General features: G+C 47.5%; 3 protein-coding genes across 4 annotated transcripts; 2 read left to right on the forward strand and 1 right to left on the reverse strand.

Moving 5' to 3' along the window:
• The first annotated feature begins 9,202 nt into the window (after nucleotides 1-9,202).
• On the forward strand, nucleotides 9,203-12,456 carry TNFAIP8L2 (TNF alpha induced protein 8 like 2). Its single transcript, XM_039246293.1, has 2 exons — nucleotides 9,203-9,289; nucleotides 11,431-12,456. Exon 2 carries the CDS (start codon nucleotides 11,436-11,438, stop codon nucleotides 11,988-11,990), a length of 555 nt encoding a protein of 184 aa, XP_039102224.1. The 5' UTR covers nucleotides 9,203-9,289; nucleotides 11,431-11,435; the 3' UTR covers nucleotides 11,991-12,456.
• On the reverse strand, nucleotides 12,456-20,221 carry LYSMD1 (LysM domain containing 1). Of its 2 annotated transcripts, XM_039246292.1 has the most exons (4): nucleotides 19,680-19,743; nucleotides 16,239-16,395; nucleotides 14,075-14,439; nucleotides 12,456-13,677 (listed from the first exon to the last, which is right to left on the reverse strand). In XM_039246292.1, the coding sequence occupies exons 2-4, from the start codon at nucleotides 16,359-16,361 to the stop codon at nucleotides 13,539-13,541; spliced, it is 627 nt and encodes a 208-aa protein (XP_039102223.1). In that variant the 5' UTR covers nucleotides 16,362-16,395; nucleotides 19,680-19,743; the 3' UTR covers nucleotides 12,456-13,538. The 2 variants fall into 2 exon arrangements, with proteins under 2 accessions (XP_039102223.1, XP_039102222.1); XM_039246291.1 differs by lacking the exon at nucleotides 16,239-16,395 and having other exon boundaries at nucleotides 19,680-20,221.
• A 352-nt stretch (nucleotides 20,222-20,573) lies between these two features.
• Nucleotides 20,574-23,228, forward strand: SCNM1 (sodium channel modifier 1). The gene is made up of 7 exons (XM_039246290.1): nucleotides 20,574-20,802; nucleotides 21,050-21,120; nucleotides 21,294-21,382; nucleotides 21,483-21,577; nucleotides 21,871-21,959; nucleotides 22,727-22,921; nucleotides 23,068-23,228. Exons 1-7 carry the CDS (start codon nucleotides 20,752-20,754, stop codon nucleotides 23,165-23,167), a joined length of 690 nt encoding a protein of 229 aa, XP_039102221.1. The 5' UTR covers nucleotides 20,574-20,751; the 3' UTR covers nucleotides 23,168-23,228.
• Nucleotides 23,229-23,235: the final 7 nt, after the last annotated feature.

Below are 23,235 nucleotides of genomic sequence, written 5' to 3' on the forward strand. Positions count from 1 at the left end.
GACGGGAAACCCTGGGACCTCGGCTGGGCTGGGCTGTCAGAGCCGCGCGACTCAACCTCCCTCCTTTTTCCCCAGTGGTTTTGGCTACCCGGCTTCCACTTCGAGAGGCTCCCCCCTCAGTCTCTACTATGCCCCCAACCCTCTGTCCCTCCTCTCTACTGTTTTTACCTCAACGTCCTTATTTCTCCCCACGTGCCTCTGGTACATCATGACCCCAGTAAGGAAGGCCTAGCATGCACTTGAACGCTTGAGGCCTGGGAAAGGAAAGGAAGATGTCCCCAGGAGGTTTTCCTTGTCCCCATCATCTCCTCCCCTCTCACCCCTACTGTCAGAGCAGGATGGGGTAGGCCACTAGGCCAGGAACTAGGGAGCCAAGAAGCCAGCGTGGCTGGCAGGCTGTTGGTTGATGGAAAAGGGCAGGTGAGTGGGGCTCAAGCCAAAAGAGAGACATGGAGCTTGGGACAAACTGACTCAGAGAATCACACAGAAAGAGGAGCAACATGGAGTCTCCAAAAAGGGAAAGTGACCAGTGTCCCAACCCCACATATAGCCCGACTGGCCCCCCAGACACAGGATTAGTGTTGCATCTTTCTTCAGAGGGCCCTGGACATTCCTTCAAATGGCAAAACTGCTTCTTCTCCATCCCTGTCCTCCATAAAGACTCTTTGATTCTGGGAAGGTCAGTGGGGAGGGGGAATGAGACTTCAGACAGCAGTGCTTGGCTCCCACCTTGGTATTGCCTGCTAAGATTCTTTCCTGCGTGGGGGCTGGGACAAAAGATTCTCAAAATTCCCAGGATAGTGGGTGGCCTGGGAGACATTGGCATTCTTGGATAGTTTTATCTGAGTGGACACCTCCTTTTCCCTACTCCCACATACTAGTCTCTGAACTAGAGGAAAGGAGGCGCAGGGGACTGCCAGTCTTTACTGAACTCAGATCAGGCTCACTGACTGGGCTAAGCCTCACAGTGAGTAAGCAAGGGATGTGTCTCCCCAGCTCCTAGTAAAGGACTTAGGTACTCAAATACCTGCTCATTAAAATAGATCAGTGAATGGAGATTGAGTGTAATTTATTTAAAGTTTTAGGGCTCAACTAAAATCTCAAGCTCCATCCATTAAGTATTAAGCACTTAAATCAGGTACAAATCACTGTGGGATGTGGTCCCGGTCTTTAAAGAAGTGGCCATCTACCATCCCAGCAGACCCAGCAAGGAGTGGCTCGCACCCCCAGCCCGTGTCAGCCACAACTCCAGGCAGCCAGCAAAAGTCACCAAGCACACAGAGTCCACACAAGGGATCACCATACCTAAGACCATTCCTTCAAGTTTAGGAGAAGTAGCTGTTCCATTAATTCATAGAAACAAACACAGAAAGTCAAGCAAAGTGAGGAGACAGAGGAATATGCTCCAGTTGAAAGAATAAGATAAAACCTCAGAAAAAGAACTAAATGGAGATAACCAATATGCCTGTTAGAATTTAAAGTAATGATTGAGAAGAACACTAATTCAAAGGGATACACAGACCCCTATGTTTATAGCAGCATTACTTACCATAGTCAAGATATGGATGTAGCCCAAGTGTCCATCAATTGACCAATGGATAAAGATACACACACACACACACACACACACACACACACACACAATGGAATATTATTCAGCCATAAAAAAGAATGAAATTTTGCTATTTGCAATGATATGGATTGAGCTAAAGAATATAATGCTAAGAGAAATAAGTCAGAGAAAGACAAATACCATATGATTTCACTCATGTGGAATTTAAGAAACAAAACAAACAAGGAAAGGGAAAAAACAAAGAGAGAGAGAGAGAAGGAGATATCAGGAAGAAGATTCTTAATTACAGAGAGCAAAATGGTGGTTTCCAGAGAGGAGGTTGGAGGGGATAGGGAATAGGGATTAAGGAAGGCACTAGTTGGGGCACCTGGGTGGTCAGTCGGTTAAACATCTGACTTCAGCTCAGTCATGATCCCATGACTTGAGGGTTCAAGCCTGGCATCGGGCTCTGTGCTGACAGCTCAGAGCCTGGAGCCTGCTTCAGATTCTGTGTCTCCCTCTCTCTCTGCCTCTTTCCCACTCATGCTCTCTCTCTCTCAAAAATAAATAAGCATTTAAAAAATTTTAAAAAAGAAAGGAAGGTACTAGTTGTGATGAGCACCAGATAATATATGGAAATGTTGTCACTATATTGTACACCTAAAATTAATGTTATACTACATGTTAACTAACTGGAATTAAAATAAAAACTTAAAAAAAATAAAGCAATGAGTATAAAGATGCTTACTGGACTGGACAGAAAAATGGAGGAACTCAAAGAGAACTTCAAAGAGAAAATGCAAAAAAGAATAAATCAGAGTTGAAATTAAAAAACACACTAAAGGGAATCAACAGTAGATTAATGGATGTGGAAGAAGATCAGTGATCTGGAAGATAGGATAATGGGAAGCACCCAAGCTGAACGGCAAAAAGAAGAGAATTCTTTAAAAATGAGGTAGGTTCAAGGACCTCTTGGACAACATCAAGAGAACAAGCATTTGCAATTAGAAGGGTCTCAGAAGGAGAAGAGAAAGAGAAAGGGGCAGAAAATTTATTTGAAGAAATAATAGCTGAAAACTTCCCTAACCTAGGGAAGGAAATAGACATCCAGGTTCAGGAAGCAAAAAGAATCCAAAACAAAATGAACCCTAGGAGATATGCATTAGACACATAATAATTAAAATGTCAAAGATTAAAGACAAAGAACGAATTTTAAAAGCAGAAAGAGAGAAGCAAAAAGTTATGTACAAGGGAAACCCCTAAGACTAGAAACTGATTTTTTCACTGGAAATGTTGGAGGGATGAAGGGAGTGGCATGATATATTCAAAGTGCTGAAAGGAAAAAAACCTACAACTATTCTATTCTATAGAATAATATTCTATTCTAGATAGATAGAGAGAGAGAGAGAGAGAGAGATCTTTTGAAGAGGGGGGAATAAAAAAGCTCTTCTTATTTATTCTTTTATGTTAGAGACAGAGAGAGATTGAGAGCGCTTGAGTGGGGGAGAAGGGTGGAAGGAGAGAGAGGGGAGGGGAGAGGGGGAGAGACAGAGAATCTTAAGCAGGCTCCATAATCAACACAAGGCCCAATGCGAGGCTCAATCTCATAGCCCAGGGATATGACCTGAGCCAAAATCAAGAGTCAGATGCTTAACCAGCTGAGCCACCCAGATGCCCCAAACAAGTTGTTTTTAGAATGTGTTTAAACTTAAATGACCATTGGGGAGCCTGGGTGGCTCAGTCGGTTAAGCATCCGACTTCGGCTCAGGTCATGATTTCACAGTTTGTGGGTTCGAGTCCCACGTCGGGCTCTGTGCTGACAGCTAGCTCAGAGCCTGGAGCCAGCTTCAGATTCTGTGTCTCCCTCTCTCTCTGACCCTCCCCTGCTCACACTATCTCTCTCTCAGAAATAAATAAAACATAATAAATAAATAAATAAAAATAAACTTAAATGACCATCAGTATAGAATGCTATATATTTAGGATGTGATATATAAGCTATGACATATCATGGGAACCACAAACCCAAAACCTGTAATAGATATACAAAAAAATGAAAAGAAAGCCAAACATAACTACATAAAGTTATCAATCACACACAAAAAAAGAGCACGAGGAGAAAGACAAATACTATATGATTTCACTTGTATGTGTAGTCTAAAAAAAAAAACAACAAGCAGAAACAGACCCATAAACACAGAAAACAAACTGATAGTTGCCAGAGGCAGGAGGGTTGGAGGATGGGCAAAATGAATGAAAAGGAGTGGGAGATATAAGTTTCCAGTTATGGAAAGAACAAGTCATGGCGACAAAAGGGACAGCATAGGGAGTATAGTCAATGGCACTGTATTAGCATTGTATGGTGACCGATGGTAGCTACACTTGTGGTAAGCATAGCATAACCTGTCAATTTGTTGAATCACTATGTTGTACACATGAAACTAACATTGTGTATTAACTATACTTCAATAAAAAGAAAGAGGGGTCACTGGGTGGCTCAGTTGGCTAAGCATGCGACTCTTGATTTTGGCTCAGGTCAAGATCTCATGGTTTGTGGGTTGGAGCCCCATGTCAGGCTCCACATTGTCCGTGGGGAGCCTGCTTGGGATTCTCTCCCCCACTCTCTCTCTGCACCTACCCTGCTCACATATGTGTGCTCCTTCTCTCTCAAAGTAAATAAATAAATAAACATTAAAAAAAATTTAAGGGATGCCAGGGTGGCTCATTTGGTTAAGTGTCTGACTTCAGGTCATGATCTCACAGCTCATGAGGCTGAATCCCACATTGGGCTCTGTGCTGACAGCTCAGAGCCTGCAGTCTGCTTCAGATTCTGTGTCCCCCTCCCCTCTCTCTCTGCCCTCCCCCATCCATGCCATCTCTTTCAAAAATAAACATTAAAAAATAATAATTTACAAAAGAAAGAAAGGTAAAGAAAGCACAAAGAAAATGTCAATTGGGGCACCTGGCTAGCTCAGTCAGTGGAACATTCAACTCTTGACCTCAGGGTTGTGGGTTTGAGGCCCACGGTGGGTGTAGAGATTACTCTAAAATATTTGAAAAAGAAAAAAAAAAAAAGAAAATGGCCTTGTATTGGAGTTAAAACTTACATGCGCTAAATGATTAAAATGCAATACCAAGTCTCAATAAAAAGAGAAAAGAAAGGAAAAAGAGCTACATTGAATATAATTCTGAAATGAAAGAAAGACAATAAATGTTCTTCATGATCACTGCAGGGAAAGCATTGGATATATTTTATCATGAAAGATGGGAGAACTTTAGTGGGAGTCAGTTTAGTGCAAAAGGAGAAAATGTTCCAAAGAGCAACATAGCTTAAGCAAAAGTTTGTACTTGGTAAGCATGGAGCCCGAAGCATAGATATGATGTAAGAAAGATACTAGTAACAGCAGAGGAAAGGGGAAGAGGGAGACAAATTATGGAAGGCCTGGAATGCTAAGGTGAGTAGGTTAAAGTAATCTGACATGAATAGGATGTCATTTTAAGTTCTCAAATAAGGGTGTTACTTATCAAAATGCTTTATTTTGGCAAGAAGACAAGGAAACCTACTAGCAAGAAAATAGGGGGTTCAAAGTTGAGGGGAGAGAGGCAGTCAGGTAAGGATGGTGGCACTGGGTATAGAAGGAAATAGATCAACCAGAGAGCTACTTCAAAGGACAAATCCAAATGACTCTGTTCCTACTCCTCAGGGTCTTATGGGGAGAATACCACGGTCCCACCGATCAGAGCCTTTAATAAATTCAGGATCTCCAAGCTTGGAAAATCACCCTCTCCCAATCCTTACAAGTAGCTATTTCAAACTTTCACCTCATTCCTCAAGTTTCTTTCATCACCACTTCTTCCCTTATCTCAGCAGAGGCCACATCCATCTTCAGAGAAAAATAATAGTAATGTGGGAATTTCACCAACTTCTTGGGACCTCTGCAGATGCCTTTAGCTGTATCCTCACACCTCGGTCATCCAAGTAGATGAGGCACCCATATCTCCTGTCCAAGCTCCACCTTCCCACCTTTCCGTAAGCTCCATGTACAGTGTCTTCCCTGTCATCGTATACTTCGTATTTAGCACAGTGCCTGGCATAGAGCAGGTGGTAACTATTAACACATTGGCTGAATGAATCAGTCCTCTTTACCTCCTACTTACAAGCTTTATTCCATGGGTCTCCAAATCCTTTCTCCTTCATTTTTAACCTTTCCTTTTTCTACTGACACTTCCCCCTCAGCATCTACACATGCTCAAGTATCTCACATGATTAAAAAAAATTCTCAACCTTCCCTTGATCTTTGTCAGTATTTAGCCACCTCTCAATTTCTTTCTTCCCTTCACAGCTAAACTTCAAGAATCAACTATAATTGCCGTATCCATTTCTCTTTTCTCATTCACTTCTCAATCTTTTTTTTTTTTTGCTCCCATCAATCCACTGAGATTGTTCTCATCAAGGCCACTAATGACCTCTTTGTCACATTCCATGAACAGCTCTTCAGACTTTACCCTTTTGCCCTCTTTATGGCATTTAACCCTATTGACCCCTCCTTCCTTGAAATGTTCTTGTCTTTTGGCTACTGGGTCCTTCTTTCTCTTGACAGAGACTAAGAGCTTAATAAATATAGGTGTTCTTGAATGAATGAATGACTTAACTTCTATTATTATAGGCTCTCTCTCTCAGCCTTCTCTGATCTCTCCTTAAATGCTGGGGTTCCTCAGGGTCACGTCCATAGACATCTCTTCTAGCTCTACACGTTCTCATTGGTCAAGATAACCCACACCAAACGTTACAATGACTTATGTGTTGTTCCTCGTAAAACCTAGCTATTCAACTTGCATCTTTCTCCTGAGCTCTAAACTCACTTTTACAATTGCTTACTGGATACTTCCATATGGACTTTCCATAGATTTTTATGACTTAGTATAAAGACAGGAAGCTTGTCTTTTATCTTTGTATCTCTGAAACTTAGTAATAATGCCTGGAGTTTGGAGAGTGGAGGAAGATATAAATGCATCGAAGATGTGAGCTATTTCCAGCGATGTTAGGCTGAAGTCTTGCTTGACTGCTTCAAATCACACTGAATTTTCTTTTCCTGAAATGATACGAGCACTGATTTTAATCATGGTGCAACCTCAGTTAAACAGAAACAGAGGAATGTTCCCTTCTGCATATTTTCCCAGATAACTGAAGTTTATCCAATTAAGTGCAAAACATTTTCATTTTAACTGTTTCAAATAGGGCTTATTCAAAAAGGGATTACTAACTTCTTGTGGATTATATAGTGGAAAGAGCATGACTAGGTCATTAAGACCTCAGTTGAGCTATGGCTTTGGATAAATCACTTCTAAGGCGGAGTCTGTCATCTCTGTGGCCACTTTCCCTGCTTGCCTGCCTCACAGAATCAAGTAAGATAATGCAGGTGAAATGTTTGGTGAATCCAAAAGTGTTTCACACATTTAAGATCCCACCATTCAACCAATAGTTTGCTTACTCAGAGGAAGCACTCTGAACTTAATTGTACAGGAAAACAGGGAGAACACCAAAGGCTAGAACACACATGGTTAACACTGTTGGGTCCTCTTCTATATGGTCACGAATGCTACTTTTCATTTGTCTGCTTTTTTTGTTTTCCTAGTCTCCTCTTTCGATCTGTGTGAATCCTCCTTGTTATCAGTGTTCTTGCTTCTAAAAGCTCCTCTTTCCTCTTTTAATTTGCTGCTAATTATAGGCTGTGGGTTTGGAGACTACTAAAAATGGGTATAGATTAAGAGAAAAAGAAAGACTTGTCCACAAATGAATTAAATGAACAATATTACACGTGACTGTTACGTTGCTACTGTTTCCCTCTCATCTCTTGTTTCTTGGGTGCGTTTTGAATTTATTCTTTCAGCCAATACTGACTAAGCAGGGTGAGCCAGGCACTCTACAGGCACTAAGGCATCACCCCTGCCCTCATGGAGTTTACAGTTCAATGGTGATGCAGTTGATAAAACCATAAATTACAGCGAAGAGGGGCATTATAACAGGGGAGGTGTATAAGGCTCTATAGTGCATTATATCATAAGGAAGAGTCTAACCTGGTTTAGGGACTTGTGATGGCTCCACAGGTCTGACTTTCCAGCTGAGACCTGAAGGCTGAGTGGAATTAAGTAGGCAGGGAAGAGGTGTGTGTGTGAAGAGTTCCAGGCAAAAACACGAGAAGTGGGAAAATCTAGAACATGGGACGAGGTAGAGGGAGGCAGACAGCAACCACACATGGTGAGTCTAGGTTGTATCTGGGGCCCTCAGCCCTGGACCCGGTGGCGGTGACAGCTGCGAGCAAGGAAGGGACCAAGCCTCAACCGTGGAGTCAGTGTTTCGTGGTGGCTTCTATTTTAGAACCTCAATTTACTCTTTGGCTTTTGCAAGCCAACCAACTTTCCAATCCTTCCCCTTCTGCTTTAATTTCTTGTAAGGTCACCAAAGCCCAGGGTGTCTCATCAGGCCTCATCCTGTGTCTAAACAAGCTGTCCGCAGATCCCGCAGGTCTGCCCTCAGCTAAAACCTCCCTGAGGCCTCTAACCCATTCCCACCGAGCTAATGATTTCTTCTCTGGATTCAAACTGGCGAAAGTCTTCCCACTGCCCACAGAAGTGTAAACCCTCGATTAAATCTGTTAAAGCCTACCATGATCTGCTTCTTCCTTCTTCACGTCTCTCTCAAACAACCTGGGTTGCAAACAGAATAAATCAGCACTTCCTGAGTATGCCCTATATTACCTTTAGTTGTTGGACGGCTTCCCATCACCTGGGAAGCACTTCTCCCCCATCTCTGCCTGCCAAATAGTTGAGTCCATCCTTCTCATTCTGCCTTGTCAGCCCTCCTGTCAGAAATCATCGAAACTTTTCTTTATGCTCACTTTTCTTCCAATTTCTATTTAAGCTAATGCCATCATTTGACTCGCATCATAGTTACACATGCTTACTCTCCCTGACCAAGCTGTCAGATTCTTGATGGTCAGTATTTTGGCCTCATTCAGAAACTGTGACTTACCTTCATTTCTGCATCCCCATAGCAGCGACACAGAAGCACGGCAAGGTGGCTTGCTTCCTCTAGTGGTTCGGTGCCATGCTGACCCCTGCTGGCTGCATCTGGTTTGGCCACCGCAGCCCCAGCACCTTCTTCTCAAGGGCAGGGACAGTCTGGCCACTCCTTACCTGGCAGGTATTGGAGGCCTGTGCTCGAGGTAGGGCTGCCCCAAGCACCACCCTCGCCTGAGACTCCAGGGACACACGCACACCTGCTGGGCTCTGGCCTGCCTCTGGCGTCTGCAGCCTAAGCTCAATTCAATCTTCAGAACCTTCCCCAGTGACCCCTCCTCCAGCAATGTGTACTTCACATGCTTCCCAGTACCACGGAAATAGAAGATCTCAAGGAACTGAGCGTCGAGGAAAGAAAGAAGCCAACGAACAATTTGAGAGCAGGGGATGTACAATCCCGCCTCCTAACCTCAAAAAAAGCCAAGCCAAGGCTATTTCCTACAGAGCGCTCACAATTCCTTTTAATCTTTGTTGTATGTCTGGGAGGCTCTGGGGCCACGGACCTTAGAGACAGTGATGAACCGGAGGTTGAGCACCGAGTGTAGGCGGGGCCTGAGGGGTGGGGCCAAGCCCAAGGGCCTCTCTTTTAGGAGCTTCTCCATTCGGTCAGCTCTCCTGGGACATCCAAGGCAAGATTGGCACCGGCACAGGCAGCAGGTGAGGGGCCAGCAAGGACAGGAGGGTAGGCTTTGGGGGGGTGGGGGGTGGTGGCAGAAAGGGCACAGCTCTGTCAGCCTGAGCCTTGCATACCGTGAGGCTCTCCCCTGACGGAATTCTTGGGTCCCCAGCAGAGAGGTCCAACTCTGTTTTCTTGGGGCAAGGAAGCCTCAGAAAGACCAGGTTTGGGACAATGCAGAGGTAGGGCCGAGGTATGGGGGTGACCTGGGTGTGCGACAGAGCAGCGAGAGATGGAAGGACGTTGTAGGAGACATGGGGGGAGGGGAGACATAAGGGCCAGAGGGGGAGCTTGGCCAGAGGATTGCAGGGCAGGACCCAGACAAGAGCAAAAGGGAGACTGAAACAGGGAGGGAGAGGACAGTGGGCCAAATGGGAGATAACAACGGGCGCGATGAAGAGCTGGGTAACAGGAAGGCCAAGGAGGAAGGAAGGCTCGCATGGAGCAATCTCTTCTTCCGGCTGTGGAGCCCCGTCCAGAAAACCCCAGGCAAGGCCTGGAGCAAAGCAGGTTTCCAGGTTTCCGCTGGATCGATACAGCCGGGGAAGAACCCCTTCCCCGTCCAATAGTGCCCATCTCTGCGGAGTCTTCAGACCCCCATTCTGGTTTAGGGGAGAGGGCGAGGCTGCTCCCCACTGCGGTCACAGCCACATCCTGCAGCACAGGGCAGGGGGAAGTAAGAAGCAAAACAACCCGAAGCAGGAGCAAAGACCACGGGGAGAGAACCCCGGACAGATGCTGGTGATGTGCCACCGGGAGGGTCCGCAGTTCAGTCCCAGCAGAAGACCACAGGTCTCTGGCACTGCCTTGCCACCACCCCCCCACCACCACCCCCGGGAAGCTTGCTCCTCATGCTCACGTAGCGTGCGTCACCCTCACTGAGAGCATTCCAGTGAAAGAGGTTTCTTTGGATTATTTCATTCCAAGTCCATTATCATCTGCTAGCGACTCTGGCTAAGTTGCTTAATTTCTCTTCGCTTCAGTGTTCTCACTGTAAGATGGGGATACCTGCCTTATGGGAAGACTGCGACAATTCCCATAAAGTACTTGTCACATAGGTTCTCAATAAATGTTAGTTATTATTTTTATTAGGACTCCTGGGACCCCTCTTTCTCATTTCTTTAAAGACAGGATACCAGAGGGGCACCTGGGTGGCTTAGTCGGTTAAGCGTCCGACTTTCGCTTAGGTCATGATCTCGCGGTTCGTGGGTTCGAGCCCCGCGTCCGGCTCTGTGCTGACTGCCAGCTCAGAGCCTGGAGCCTGTTTCAGTCTGTGACTCCCTCTCTCTCTGACCCTCCCCTGCTCACGCTGTCTCTCTCTCTCTCTGTCCTAGAAATAAATAAAAACATTTAAAATAAATAAATAGACAGGATACCACACTAGCTGACCCGGGCTTTTGGAGTCAGAAACACACTTGCGTTTGACGTTGGGCAAATTATTTAAAGCAAGCTTCAGTTTGCTCAGCTGTAAAACCAAGAGAGTCATACCCACACCGCATAGAGGAATGGTGCATGGTCAGTGGCCACAGTGGTAGCTATGAGAATTATCTGCCAGGTAAGCCTTATCTTTTCCACTCTAGAGCAGCAACAGCCTACTTCCCCTTAAGACTGAACTTGGGCAGGGGTTGGGGCACCTGGGTGGCTCAGTAGGTTGAGTGTCTGACTTGAGCTCAGGTCGTGATCTCACACAGTTCCTGAGTTTGAGCTCCACATCGGGCTCTCTGCTGTCAGTCAGCACAGAGCCTGCCTCAGATCTGTCCCCTTCTCTCTCTGTTCCTCCACTGCTTGAGCTCTCTCTCCCGAAAATAAACAGACACTAAAAATTAAAAAAAAAGGGGGGGGGGCTTACTTAACTTGTGGGGCTGGGCCTCCCGTGTGCCTTCACTCCTCCAGCCAAAGCTATTAGGGCTCCTCTGTGTTTAGAAATCAAAGCTGCCTACAGTACTACAGGAAAAGAAATGGGACCGGGCACAGCGGCCGGAGGGGGCCCTGGGGGAAAAGGTGACAAAGAAAGACGGCAACGGGCTAGGAACCAGAGAAAGGGGGGAACGCCGTTTCTCGCTTTCCAAGGAAGCCTGCGGCCTTTCTCCTGGTGACTAATCACCCGCCCCCGCCTCCCCAGGAACCATGGAGTCCTTCAGCTCAAAGAGTCTGGCCATCCAAGCCGAGAAGAAGCTACTGAGTAAGATGGCGGGTCGGTCCGTGGCTCATCTGTTCATCGACGAGACCAGCAGCGAGGTGCTGGACGAGCTCTACCGCGTTTCCAAAGAGTACACGCACAGCCGGCCCCAGGCCCAGCGGGTTATCAAGGACCTGATCAAGGTGGCCATCAAGGTGGCCGTGTTGCACCGCAGCGGCTGCTTCGGGCCCAGCGAGCTGGCCCTGGCCGCCCGCTTCCGCCACAAGCTGCGGCAGGGCGCCATGACGGCGCTCAGCTTCGGCGAGGTGGCCTTCACCTTTGAGGCCGCGGTGCTGGCGGGCCTGCTGACGGAGTGCCGGGACGTGCTGCTGGAGCTGGTGGCGGCCCACCTCACGGCCAAGTCCCACGGCCGCATCCGCCACGTGTTCGATCACTTCTCAGACACCGGCCTGCTCACCGCCCTCTACGGGCCCGACTTCGCCCCGCACCTGCGCAAGATCTGCGCGGGGCTCCGGAAGCTGCTGGACGAGGGCCGCCTCTGAGGGCCGCCTGGGCCGGCCCTGGACGCGGGCGCTGCACCGACCGGGCCTCCTAACCCTGCTCATCCGCACTAACGCTTGCCCGCGGCCCTCAGGCTTTGGCCTCTGTGCGCACCCCACCCCCACACAGCCGGTGGAGACGCAGCAAAGCCACGGGGTGAGGCCTTTCTCCCGCTCCAGCCCCGGGACAGGAAACGAAGCTGCCTGAGAAAGACGAAGTGAAACTTGGGATCTCTGTGTCCCCCGTGAGGGACATTTGAAACAGGGAAGCCCCCTCCCCTGTGAACCAGGGGACACATCTAACCCTTCAGGGGACGCTAAAGACAGAAGCCCGGAATGGGGGGGAGGGGCTCAGAGCCATCCTAGACCTCCAGCTCCAGGCAGAGCCTGGCCAGAGTTCCAGGGTGCAGGAAGAAGGGCTAGGGCAGGAGAGGGTCTCAGAGGGGAAATAAAACTCCTAAGACGTGCACAGGGCTCAGTGTTTAATCGCTCCAGCTTCTTACACCTGACAACCGTCACAAAGGAGAGAGACAAAAACACCGCTCACCTTGCCTCTCACCATTTCCATACAGGAGACTGAGGCATCGTGCCAGCAGCACTGGGGTTCCCTTGCCTACTTCTGCTTAAGAAACTCAAAAACACACGGGACCGTGGGTCAGTGCTACGGATGGCCAATAAATACACAGTGAAGGGCAAGGCATAGATCAACAGGTTCTGGTGGGGAGGGAGCAGAACAAGGCAACTCCCACACCCAAAGGTCTCCCCCAACTGTCCTCCTCTTCAAACTCCTTCGCCTCACACAGGCTGAATGAACAGAGGAGCGGGTCAGGAGGGTGAACTGGTGGCGTGGAGAGTTCTGGTCCCCTACCTTGCTGTTTTTTTTCTCAGAGCAAGAGTTGTGAAAAAGTTACAGTGGACTCGTTAGTTAAGACTGAGCCCAAATTCTTTGCAACGAGCCTGGGGGAAAGCCCCAGCACGGTCCCTGCAGAGGGGCTCGATCACAGACTGCCCTGTCCTCAGTGACCTGCTTGGTTAAGAAGGTGGGGTTAGGGAGGGTGGGCAGCCAGCAGCCACTGGCTTGCTATTCCTGGGTCCCCTTCACCCCAGAGCTATAGAAATCCCATTTTTCAGTTACAAGAGGGAAAACGGTAAGATACAGCAAATAAATACTACTTCAATATAGCACCAAATAAATTAGGGAACGTAGTTGGAGACGGAAAGAGGCTGGCGGAGTCCTTGCCTCCCTGTTCTAAGGCCAAGGAAAGGTAAAGGGGATGGGAAAGGCAACAGGGAGGTAAAAAGAGCCTTTTGAACCTAAAGGACAGCTCTAGATTCAGCCCCGGAACTGAGGAGGGGTCTGCCCCCCATCCTCTACTCTTGCCAATAAAGCTGCCCCAGGCCAAGGAACTCGAGATCGACAAGAAGGCTGGAATGAAGGCGGGAGGGAGGGAGGTGGGCTGGGAAGCCGTGTTCTAGAGCCTCACCTCAGGCTCCTCTCCCCCTCGAGTTGCTACTTCAACATCTTGCTTCTCTCAATCATTTCCGGGCACATCAGAGTTTGAAGATTTCATCCTCCTGGTCCCGAAGTGTCCGGGTCCGAGAGGTCCGGGTCAGCGGTACTGGACCTAGGACTGCTCGCTGCTGCATCCGAGGGGAGCTCAGGTGAGGGCCTGACTCCTCCCCAGGAAGCCTGCAGGTGAGGAAAGGGGGCAGAGGGACAGGTCAGGGGAAGAAGCCCAGAAAGGAGCCTATCCTACTCTCCTAATACACATGAGCCGCTCACTCTGAGATGGAGTCCTGTTACCCTCTCAGTAAATTCTAACCGTAATGCTCCTTGTAATGCTCCTTCACGGACCGTCAGAGCTCTAACCGCTCAACTACCTTGCTCCAATGAGAACACAAGCCCATTTCCCGCTGCTCTACCCATCCCAGCAGCCATTGGCTCTGCTGTTTTAGGGCCTCCCCGGGGAAAGGCTTTACTTTGCTTCTGCTGACCCTGTGCTCACTCACTTGTGTGTCTAGTCGGCCAAGGCTGGCCGAATGAAGAAGTCTGTGGAGGGGCCTAACAGGAAGCCTTCGAGACTCACCCGCTTTCCCCTCTTTTCAGCTTCCGGGCAGCAGCTTTCTTGGACAGGCTGATCTGAGAATCAAGCTTCTTAAGGAAATCAGAGGCAGAGAGGTCATGGATGGGAGTGGGGGGTTCCCGGGCAGGCGTGGGAAGAACTTCGCCATTCGCACGTCCTGAACCTGTCTCTTGTTTCTTCCTGTCAGCGGAGTGCGGCTGACCTTCATTCTTGCTTGACTGTACTTCTTCCTCTCCATCTTTCTCCTCCTCAGAATCCAAGCCATTGAAGAGGTCTCTGGGCTCTGTCAGGATGGGGATGTAGAGGGTTTTCTTCAGGAAGATGGAGTCATTAGTATAAAGGCGGTTTGCACGCTTAATCTGTTCCATCTTTAAAAAAAAAGTCACCGCAATTAATGACAGTAGCAATGATCAGTCTTCTATCTGTACAGTGTCTCATGCCTTTTAAGGTGATGGTACAGAGTCTTACTTGACCCAATAACAACCCAGCTAAAATACAGAGAGCTGATATTATTGCTATTTTATTGATCAGCGGTTTTCATACTTTTTGGTTTTAGGGTCCCTTTACATTTTAAAAAACGAGGAAAAAAAGCTTTCCTTTAGGTAGAGCAACACTTAAGTTATTATAAATGAAAAGCAAACAAATAGAAAAACATGTACTTATTTAAACGTAACCCATTACAGGGGTGCCTGGATGGCTCAGTCAGTTAAGCGTCCGACTTCGGCTCAGGTCATGATCTCACAGTTTGTGGGTTCAAGCCCCGCGTTGGGCTCTGTGCTGACAGCTAGCTCAGAGCCTGAAGACTGTTTTCGGATTCTGTGTCTCCCTTTCTCTCTGACCCTCCCCTACTCACACTGTCTCTCTCTCTCTCAGAAATAAATTTAAAAAAACATTTAATAAATAAATAAATAAATAAAAGTAACCCATTACATGTTAACATAAATATTCTAATGAAAAATAACTATTTTCCAAAACAACAACAAAGGGGGAGAAAAGAGAGGCACTGCTTTATCTTTTTGCAAGTCAGTCCAATGTGTGACTTAACAAAAGACAACAGACGATTCTCCTATCTGCCTGTACATTTGATGGGCTGGAATATTACACGTCATACATGTAGCTTCTGAAAAATACAGTGCACTCATGAGAATGAGGATGAAAAAGACAAAGTCTTATTATCATTACTATGAAAACAGTTTTGATCTTGTGGATCCCTGACAAATCTCACTTTGGGAACTTGTGTTAAAAGATGAAGGAACTGAGGCTCAGATAGGTTGTTACTTGCCTAAGATTATCCAGCAAATTAATGACAAAGGTGGAATTAGAATTCTGGGCCTTTTTACTCCTTCTGGGAATGCTTTTCACATTAATAATTTTGCTGACCAAACTACTTATTTAGTACCTATTTACCCATCACGGAACATAGTGTCTGGTATTACAATCCACTTGCCATCCAAGGTAGAAATCAATGCCATCCTTAACCCAACTGGTCAACAAGCATACTGCAAAAATGTCTCTTCCAGTCTTCCTGTCTCCATTTCTATGCATCTCCTCCTGCTGACATCTGTCTTATTGATAGATTGATTGGTTTTTAGAGAACTAGTGACAGGAGAGGGCCAGAGGGAAGGAGAGAGAATCTTAAGCAGGCTCCGCACTGGGCTCCATGCCAGATGAGGGGCTCGATCCCATGACCCTAAGGATAATGACCCAAGCTGAAGTCAACAGTTGGGCGTTCAACAGACTGAGCCACGCAGGCACCCCTGACATCTATCTTTCTAAAAAAAATTAATCTGATCAACCCACTACCCTGCTGATAAACCTCCTATGGCTCCCCATTGGCTCAGAGATAAAATTCCAATTAGCATCCTAGGATTCTCAATCGACCCCAATATGACATCTAGCCTCATCTCTCTTCTTACACCTATACATTTTGCCTTCCTGAACTTTTCATTTTTTTCAAACATTTTATGATCTTATGAGTTATGATTTTATGATCAAACATTTTATGATCATTTTCTGATCGCACCTTTGTGTCTTTATCTGTCTGAAACATTTCTCCACTCTCCCCTTCTCTGCTGGGAAAACTTCCACTCGTCAACTGTCACTCCCTCTGTGTCACCTTTTCCAGGGATCCCAAAGTACACTGTGAACACTGCCATGTAATACCTACCACCCTGTTGTACTGTTGTTCACATCTTTGCACATTTGTCTTGCCCAAACTCTGTGTCCTTTGAGGCCAGGGATGCTGTCTCTGTACCCTAAGGCACTCCTCGGGATCACGCAAATTTGGCATACAGCCGAGGTTCCTTGTTTTATGGGTAAATAAACTAGATAACAAAATATGGAAATCTCAGATGTAGTGTATTAGTAAAAAAAATAGTATGCTAGAATGTGTTTAAAATAAAACTGGATTAATCTGAACAATAAAAAAAGTTAAAATTGGCTTGCAGTTCTGTACTTTTATGCAACCAAGTGCTTTGATGCTATTGATTTGATTTTGCCTAGATAGTATCCTAGGTCCCTTCTAGCTCCAAGATGCTATGAAATTCTGTGAATTTTCTTATTTTTATTATTAATTAGAAGTTCCACATAAGGCCACATCATTCCACTTACATTTTTTTTTTAATGTTTGTTGATTTTTGAGAGGCACAGTGTAAGCGGGGTAGGAGCAGAGAGAGAGGGAGACCCAGAATCGGAAGCAGGCTCCAGGCTCTGAGCTGTTAGCACAGACCCTGATGCAGGGCTTGAACTCACAAGCTGTGAGATCATGACCTGAGCCGAAGTCAGACGCTTAACCCACTGAGCTGCCCAGGTGCCCCAACATCATCCCACTTCTTAAAAGAATGTAACCAGGGGCACCTGGGTGGCTCAGTCAGCTGAGTGTAGGACTTTGGCTCAGGTCATGATCTCACAGCTTGTGAGTTAAGAGCCCCATATTGGGCTCTGTGCTGACAGTGCAGAGCCTGGAGCCTGCTTCCAATTCTGGATCTCGCTCTCTCCCTCTGCCCTTCCCTCACTCAGGCTCTCACTCAGGCTCTCTCTCTCTCTCTCAAAAATTAAAAAAAGAAAGAATGTAACCAAAACCAAACTCCAGAGGATTCCTTAGCTGCTGAGCCACAGTCCACTGAGCTAGAAAGGCCACTAGAATCTGGTTAATAAACTAATTTATTTTTGAGAGAGAGAGTGCAAGTGAGCGAGTGGCAGAGAGAGAGAGAGAGAGAGAGAGAGAGAGAGAGAAAGCAGGACTCCTGTTTTACCTGAAGTGGGGCTTGAGCTCATGAACCATGAGATCATGACCTGAGCCGCAAACAGATGCTTAACGACTGAGCCAGCCAGGCGCCCGTAGAGTCTAGCTGGTTAACAGAGCAGTTCAAAGTGATGATTTTAGAGTGAGACAACCTGGTCTGAATCCTAGTTCTACCAAGTAGACTAGTCACCTCTATAGTAGACTGGTCATCTAAAGCAGGCTATCTTCCTAAGCCCCTCTTTCCTTATCTTTGAATGTTTGGGGAATAGTTATACCCGCCTCATAAAGTCTTATGGAGACAATACGTGGAGCTTGGCACACACACTTCGTGTTTAATGAGAGGTAATAACTTAGGTAATTATCGTTATTTAGGATACCTTCCTCATTTCACAAAGGGTACAGAAGCTGAGGCCCCAGCCAGGTGAAGTGACTAATGCAATCACTCAGCCAGTAAGCGGCAGAATGAGGCCAGAGCCTAGAACGGTTCACCAGGCTATAGAGTTCTGTACTCAGGTGGAGACGGGGCTGTATGAAAACCTCCACATATAACCTGTCTCCCAGTAGTGTGGCTTCCTCCTTTGCACAGCTTCGGGGTCACTGCTAGGATGCAGAGACTGCTCAGTACTTTCATATCCCTTTCCTTGGCCATGGCCTTGACTTGACATGTTCACTTTCCTGGCCTCCCAATCTCCGTCTGTGGAATCTTTTTTTTTTTTTTTTAAAAGGTTTATTTGTTTTTGAGAGACAGACAGGTTATAAGTGGGGGAGGGGCAGAGAGAGAAGGAGACACAGACTCCAAAGCAGGCTCCAGGCTCCGAGTTGTCAGCACAGAGCCCGATGTGGGGCTCGAACTCATACACTATGAGTTCATGACCTGAGCCGAAGTTGGACCCTTAACTGACTGAGGCACCCAGGCGCCCCTCCACCTGTGGGAATCGTAGCCACGTTTTCATTCATTCAAAAGCCATCTATTAGCTTCTAGGTGCTAAGGACTATGCCAGACTCGAGAGATATAAAATGGAAAGAGGGGCGCCTGGGTGGCTCAGTAGGTTAAGTGTCCGACTTCAGTTCAGGTCATGATCTCACGGTTCGTGGGTTCGAGCCCCGAGTCAGACTGTGTGCTAACAGCCAGCTCAGAGCCTGGAGCCTGTCTGGATTCTGTGTCTCGCTCTCTCAAAAATAAATAAAACATTAAAAGAGTTTTTAAAAAATGGAAAGAAAACAGTTCTGTCCCTTATGGAACGCACAGGTTATTGGAAAGACAAACACGTAAAAGGTATAAACAACTGGATTATAGGCTCGCAGAGGACCTAGAGGAAGGAACTTCTACATGTTTCATGGCTCCTTAAAATCTGCACCTGTGTCCTCCCCTGCCTCCTTCCAGATAAAAATTAATCTTCTTTTCTGATTTCCGACCCTTTATTAATACTTCTACAAAGTCACCGCATTCTGTCCCCTGCAATCAATATTTGTGTCCCTTTTCACTTCTCACTAGATTGCAAATGACACGAGGGTAACAACACACTGTGTTTATGTTTCTATCTACTAGAATGATTAGCACCGTGGTTTAAACATACCAAGCACACACACACACACACATGCAAATAAAAAATAAACATACCAAGCACAGAAATATTGCCTAAACACAACAGGATACGGGGGGAAAAATCATCAATTTAATGCGATGTTTTTTTACACCTATCAAATAGACCCACGAAATGCCTCCTGTAGAGAGTACCTGTTTTGCACCGAGGCCACCTTCCTGGGAAGAAGGAGGCAGCGCACCGCTGAGGAATAAAGAACCAGAAGAGAGAGACTTTAAAAACTTAGAACTAGAGGGGCTGAGGACTGGTCTCCTAAAAACTCAGAACTAGAAACCAGCTCTTGATTGCTTGCTGTAAATGTTTAATCACTTGCAGTTAAAACGTTTCTGTGTGGTTAAGAGTACGGGCTTCGGAGTCCGACAGACCCGTTTGAATTCCCACTCTAACACTCAGTAGTTATTTGACCTTGGTCAAAAGGGTTAACCGATCTAGGTCTCCGTTTCTTCATCTGTAAACAGGGGACGATAACTATGCTCGACAGGACTGTGAGAACCCAGTGGGCTAAGGGACGTGGAGCCTCTAGGTCAGAGGCTGACACAGTAAACAGAAGAAGCTTCTCTCCATTGGAGCAGTGGCACAAGATTTGTCCCAACCAGGCAATGCAACACGGAAATGGGAAAACGGAAAGATAAAAAGGAGGGTCAGACCACAGCAGAACTGGGAGAATGTCAAGGGCCAGCTGCCCAGAATGACCAGGACGTTCTTCCGAGGAATAAATCTCTCCTACATGGCTGCCTGCACCCAACCGTGGAAGACTCACCGTCACCCCGTATTTGAGTGCTAGTCCAGCCAGGGTGTCTCCGGGGGCCAACTGATGCTCCAGGCGTCTCTCCCTCACCGGAGAGCAAGCTGACTGCACCAGGCTTCCGTAAGATCGAGCCCGGCTCCCTTGAAGCAGTCCTGACCCCCCGAGGGGGGCCTGTCTAGAGGGAGAAGCCATCTCCTGACCCTGCCGACGGCTGGGGTTGCAACTAAGGGAGGCCCGGCTAAGTGCTCAATAGTGACGGGGCCGGGGTCTAGGAATGACTATCAAGGGGCTTCCTTCTCCCTTCTGTCTTCTCTCCTAATTCTCCCGCCTCCTCCGGTACCAGGCGCCCCCTCCGCTCTCGCTTCTCCTCCCTCCAATCCCCCTTCCCCCAAATTTGTATCCTGAGTATTCAGTCCCTACCGGTCTCTAGACTCAGGACCCCGCCGACTTTCGACCGTCCCACCACAAATCGCTACACTGACCTATGACCTTTGAACTCTAGTCACCTTCCTCGGCACTCAGCTCAGTTTGCCCCCTAGTCTGACAGCCCCAACCTCCTAGATTCGTTCCCCCTCGCCCCGCTCTGGCTCCGCCCCGTCTTGGGGTTGGTCCACTAGTGTCGGGAATAAATCCGGCCCACCCCGGGTGATGACTGCTAGAGTTCCTAGTACACTTTCCACTCTGGGATCCTCCAAGGCCCGCAAGGCATCGAATCCGTCACACCCTCAAAACCGGTCTTCACAGTTAGATTCTTCTCCCTGCAGACGTCCCGAAGCGGCCAGGATGCGAGGGCCGAGACGCAGCCGGGAGGCAAGCTCTTCGGGGGAAAAAAAAAAAAAAAAAAAAAAAAGGACTTCATTTCCCAAAATGCCGCGCGCGTGCGCCGTCGCCGGGCAGCGTAGGAAGTGCGGTCCCGGCGGTAAGCAGGGGCCGGCTGGCGGAGGGCGCTGTGCACGCAGGGAAGGGAAGAGGCCAACCGGAAACGAACCCGAAGGGAAGGAGACGCCCCATCCTTGCTACGGTGGCCTGAAAGGAGAGGCGAAGGCGGCCCAGGAGAATTGCTCGTTCCTGGGACTCCGTCGTAATGTCTTTCAAGAGGGAAGGTGACGATTGGAGTCAACTCAATGTGCTCAAAGTAAGCGCTAGAGGGGAGCGTCAGGAGCAGCTTCACTGCCCTGTGAAAGAGCTGTTTTGTTGCTCTGGCAGCGGGGGGGGGAGGGGGTCGAGGGAGCTGCCAGAGCTGGGTAGCGACCCCTTTTCCTCCCTGGGGTCTCTGTTGCCCCCCACCCCACCCACCGCCCCATGGTCCTCATTCCCTTTCAATCCTCGTCCCTGTTATTTCCCGTCCGTCCCTTTCTCCTAACCCGCCGATGCCCCTGTAGAAACGAAGAGTCGGGGACCTGCTGGCCAGTTACATCCCAGAGGATGAGGCGCTGATGCTGCGGGATGGACGGTGAGGACGAGGAGTGATCAAGCCTGAGGGTTCTGCGGTTGGAGGCTCAATAACATTTTATCGGGCCGTGGGCGGAGAGCTGGAGTATCTAGGATTGATTGCTAGGTCAAGGTGGAACTTAGAGCCGAGACCCCACCGCCTCGGGAGCAAATATCTTCTTTCCTCCTCTCCAGCTTTGCTTGTGCCATCTGTCCCCATCGACCCGTCCTGGACACCCTGGCCATGCTGACTGCCCACCGTGCAGGCAAGAAACATCTGTCCAGTAAGTTTGAGGGAAGACAGGGCTTAGAGAGTAATTCCTCCAGATCTCTGCAGATCACTCTTGCTTCCCTGTTTTTAATTCTCTTCCCCCGTCTCCTCAGGCCTGCAGCTTTTCTACGGCAAGAAGCAGCCAGGGAAGGGGACACAGCAGAATCCCAGACAGCAGAACGAATGGAGGTCAGAGACCAAAGCTGAGGTGAGCAGGGTGGGGAGAGCGTGTTGCTGGTGGGTCTTTTGGCTTGAAGGGTTTTGACTCTGTGCCCTCGGGCGCCTGGGGGGCTCAGGTCGTGATCTCTTGGTTAGTAGGTTCGAGCCCCGCCTCCGGCTCTGTGCTGACCACTAGCTCAGAGCCTGGAACCTGCTTCACATTCTGTGTCTCCCTCTCTCTCTGACTCTTCCCTGCTCACGCTGCCTCTCTCTCTCTCTCAGAAATAAATAAAACATTAAAAAAAATTTTTTTTTTGATTCTGTGTCCGCTCTCCATACCAGGCTCCTTTGCTAACCCAGACCCGACTTACCACCCAAAGTGCTCTGCACAGAGCCCCTCACTACAACAGCTGCTGCCGCCGGAAGTACAGGTCTGTGGGGTAGGAAAGCCATAGGGAGGGAGGGGCAGAGGAGTAGAGGCTCTAAAGGGATTGTGTTCCAGATTGCATTCTCAGGAATACTAGAAGTCCAGGGATGTTAACTGGTGTTTCAAGAAAAAGAGAATTTTTTTTTAAGTTTGGAAAATGGCACTTTGTAATCCTAATTTGAATAGTAATATTAGCATATTTTAAGGGCTCTTCCAAGTTTTAAGATTAAAAAAAACTTAAAAAATTTTAACTTAGCCTTTAAAAAATTCATTTCATTCCAAGATTCTTTTTTATGCAGAACATTCACTAAAACATCTTAAGGAACGCAGCATATATATATATATATATATATATATATATATGATATATAATAATATTATACATTATCATACATATTATACATGTATATATACATATTACATAATGTGTATATATTACATATATGTCATATATAACACATAGACACATATTATATGATATGTATATATAGTACCTACGCATATAGAATAAACGTATAGAATTATATAATATGTATATACATACTATATATATTTATATTTAAGATTTTTATGTTTACCTGATCTCTACACCCAATGTGGGGCTTGAACCCACAACCGTGAGATCAAGTGTTGCGTGCTCTACGGCTGAGCCAGCCAGGTGGCCTTTGAGGGAAGCGGTTTAGGAAGGCACTGCTGTCAGGGGTGGGAGTGGTAAGAGAATTGGCCATTTTCCTTTAGCGCTTTTACAGACGTTGATTCTTCTCTACCCAGACCAGAAACCCCTCGTCCCTCTGTCTCCCATTCCCCTTTGCCACCCCCAGAGGTCAAACCCGAGAGCGGGAAGATCAGTAGGGAACCCGTGCCTGGGGCTGGCCCACAGGCCGAGGAGTCAGCAGCTGTCTCACCCCCCGCACCCATGAGCCCCACGAGAAGACGCGCCCTGGATCATTACCTCACCCTTCGAAGGTGAGTGTGTAGAATCACCTTCCTGAAGTTTTCCCTCTTCTCTTGGACTCTCCTTTTTTCAATCCCTCTCAATTGTTTTTTCTTATTCCCTACTAATGTCTTAAACCTCTTTTCCTGACCTATTCTATGTTCTTTGGTATTTCCAGCTCTGGATGGATCCCAGATGGACAAGGTCGATGGGTAAAAGATGAGAATGTTGAGTTTGACTCTGATGAAGAGGAACCCCCTGATCTCCCCTTGGACTGACACCCTCATTCCCCCCTCAGTTCACAAATAAATTTCAGTGGGCTCTAGGAGCCGAATTTTCCTCGAGT

The sequence above is a fragment of the Hyaena hyaena genome, unplaced genomic scaffold, assembly GCF_003009895.1.
Source record: "Hyaena hyaena isolate Hyena2069 unplaced genomic scaffold, ASM300989v1 scaffold_284, whole genome shotgun sequence".
Classification (NCBI taxonomy): domain Eukaryota; kingdom Metazoa; phylum Chordata; class Mammalia; order Carnivora; family Hyaenidae; genus Hyaena; species Hyaena hyaena.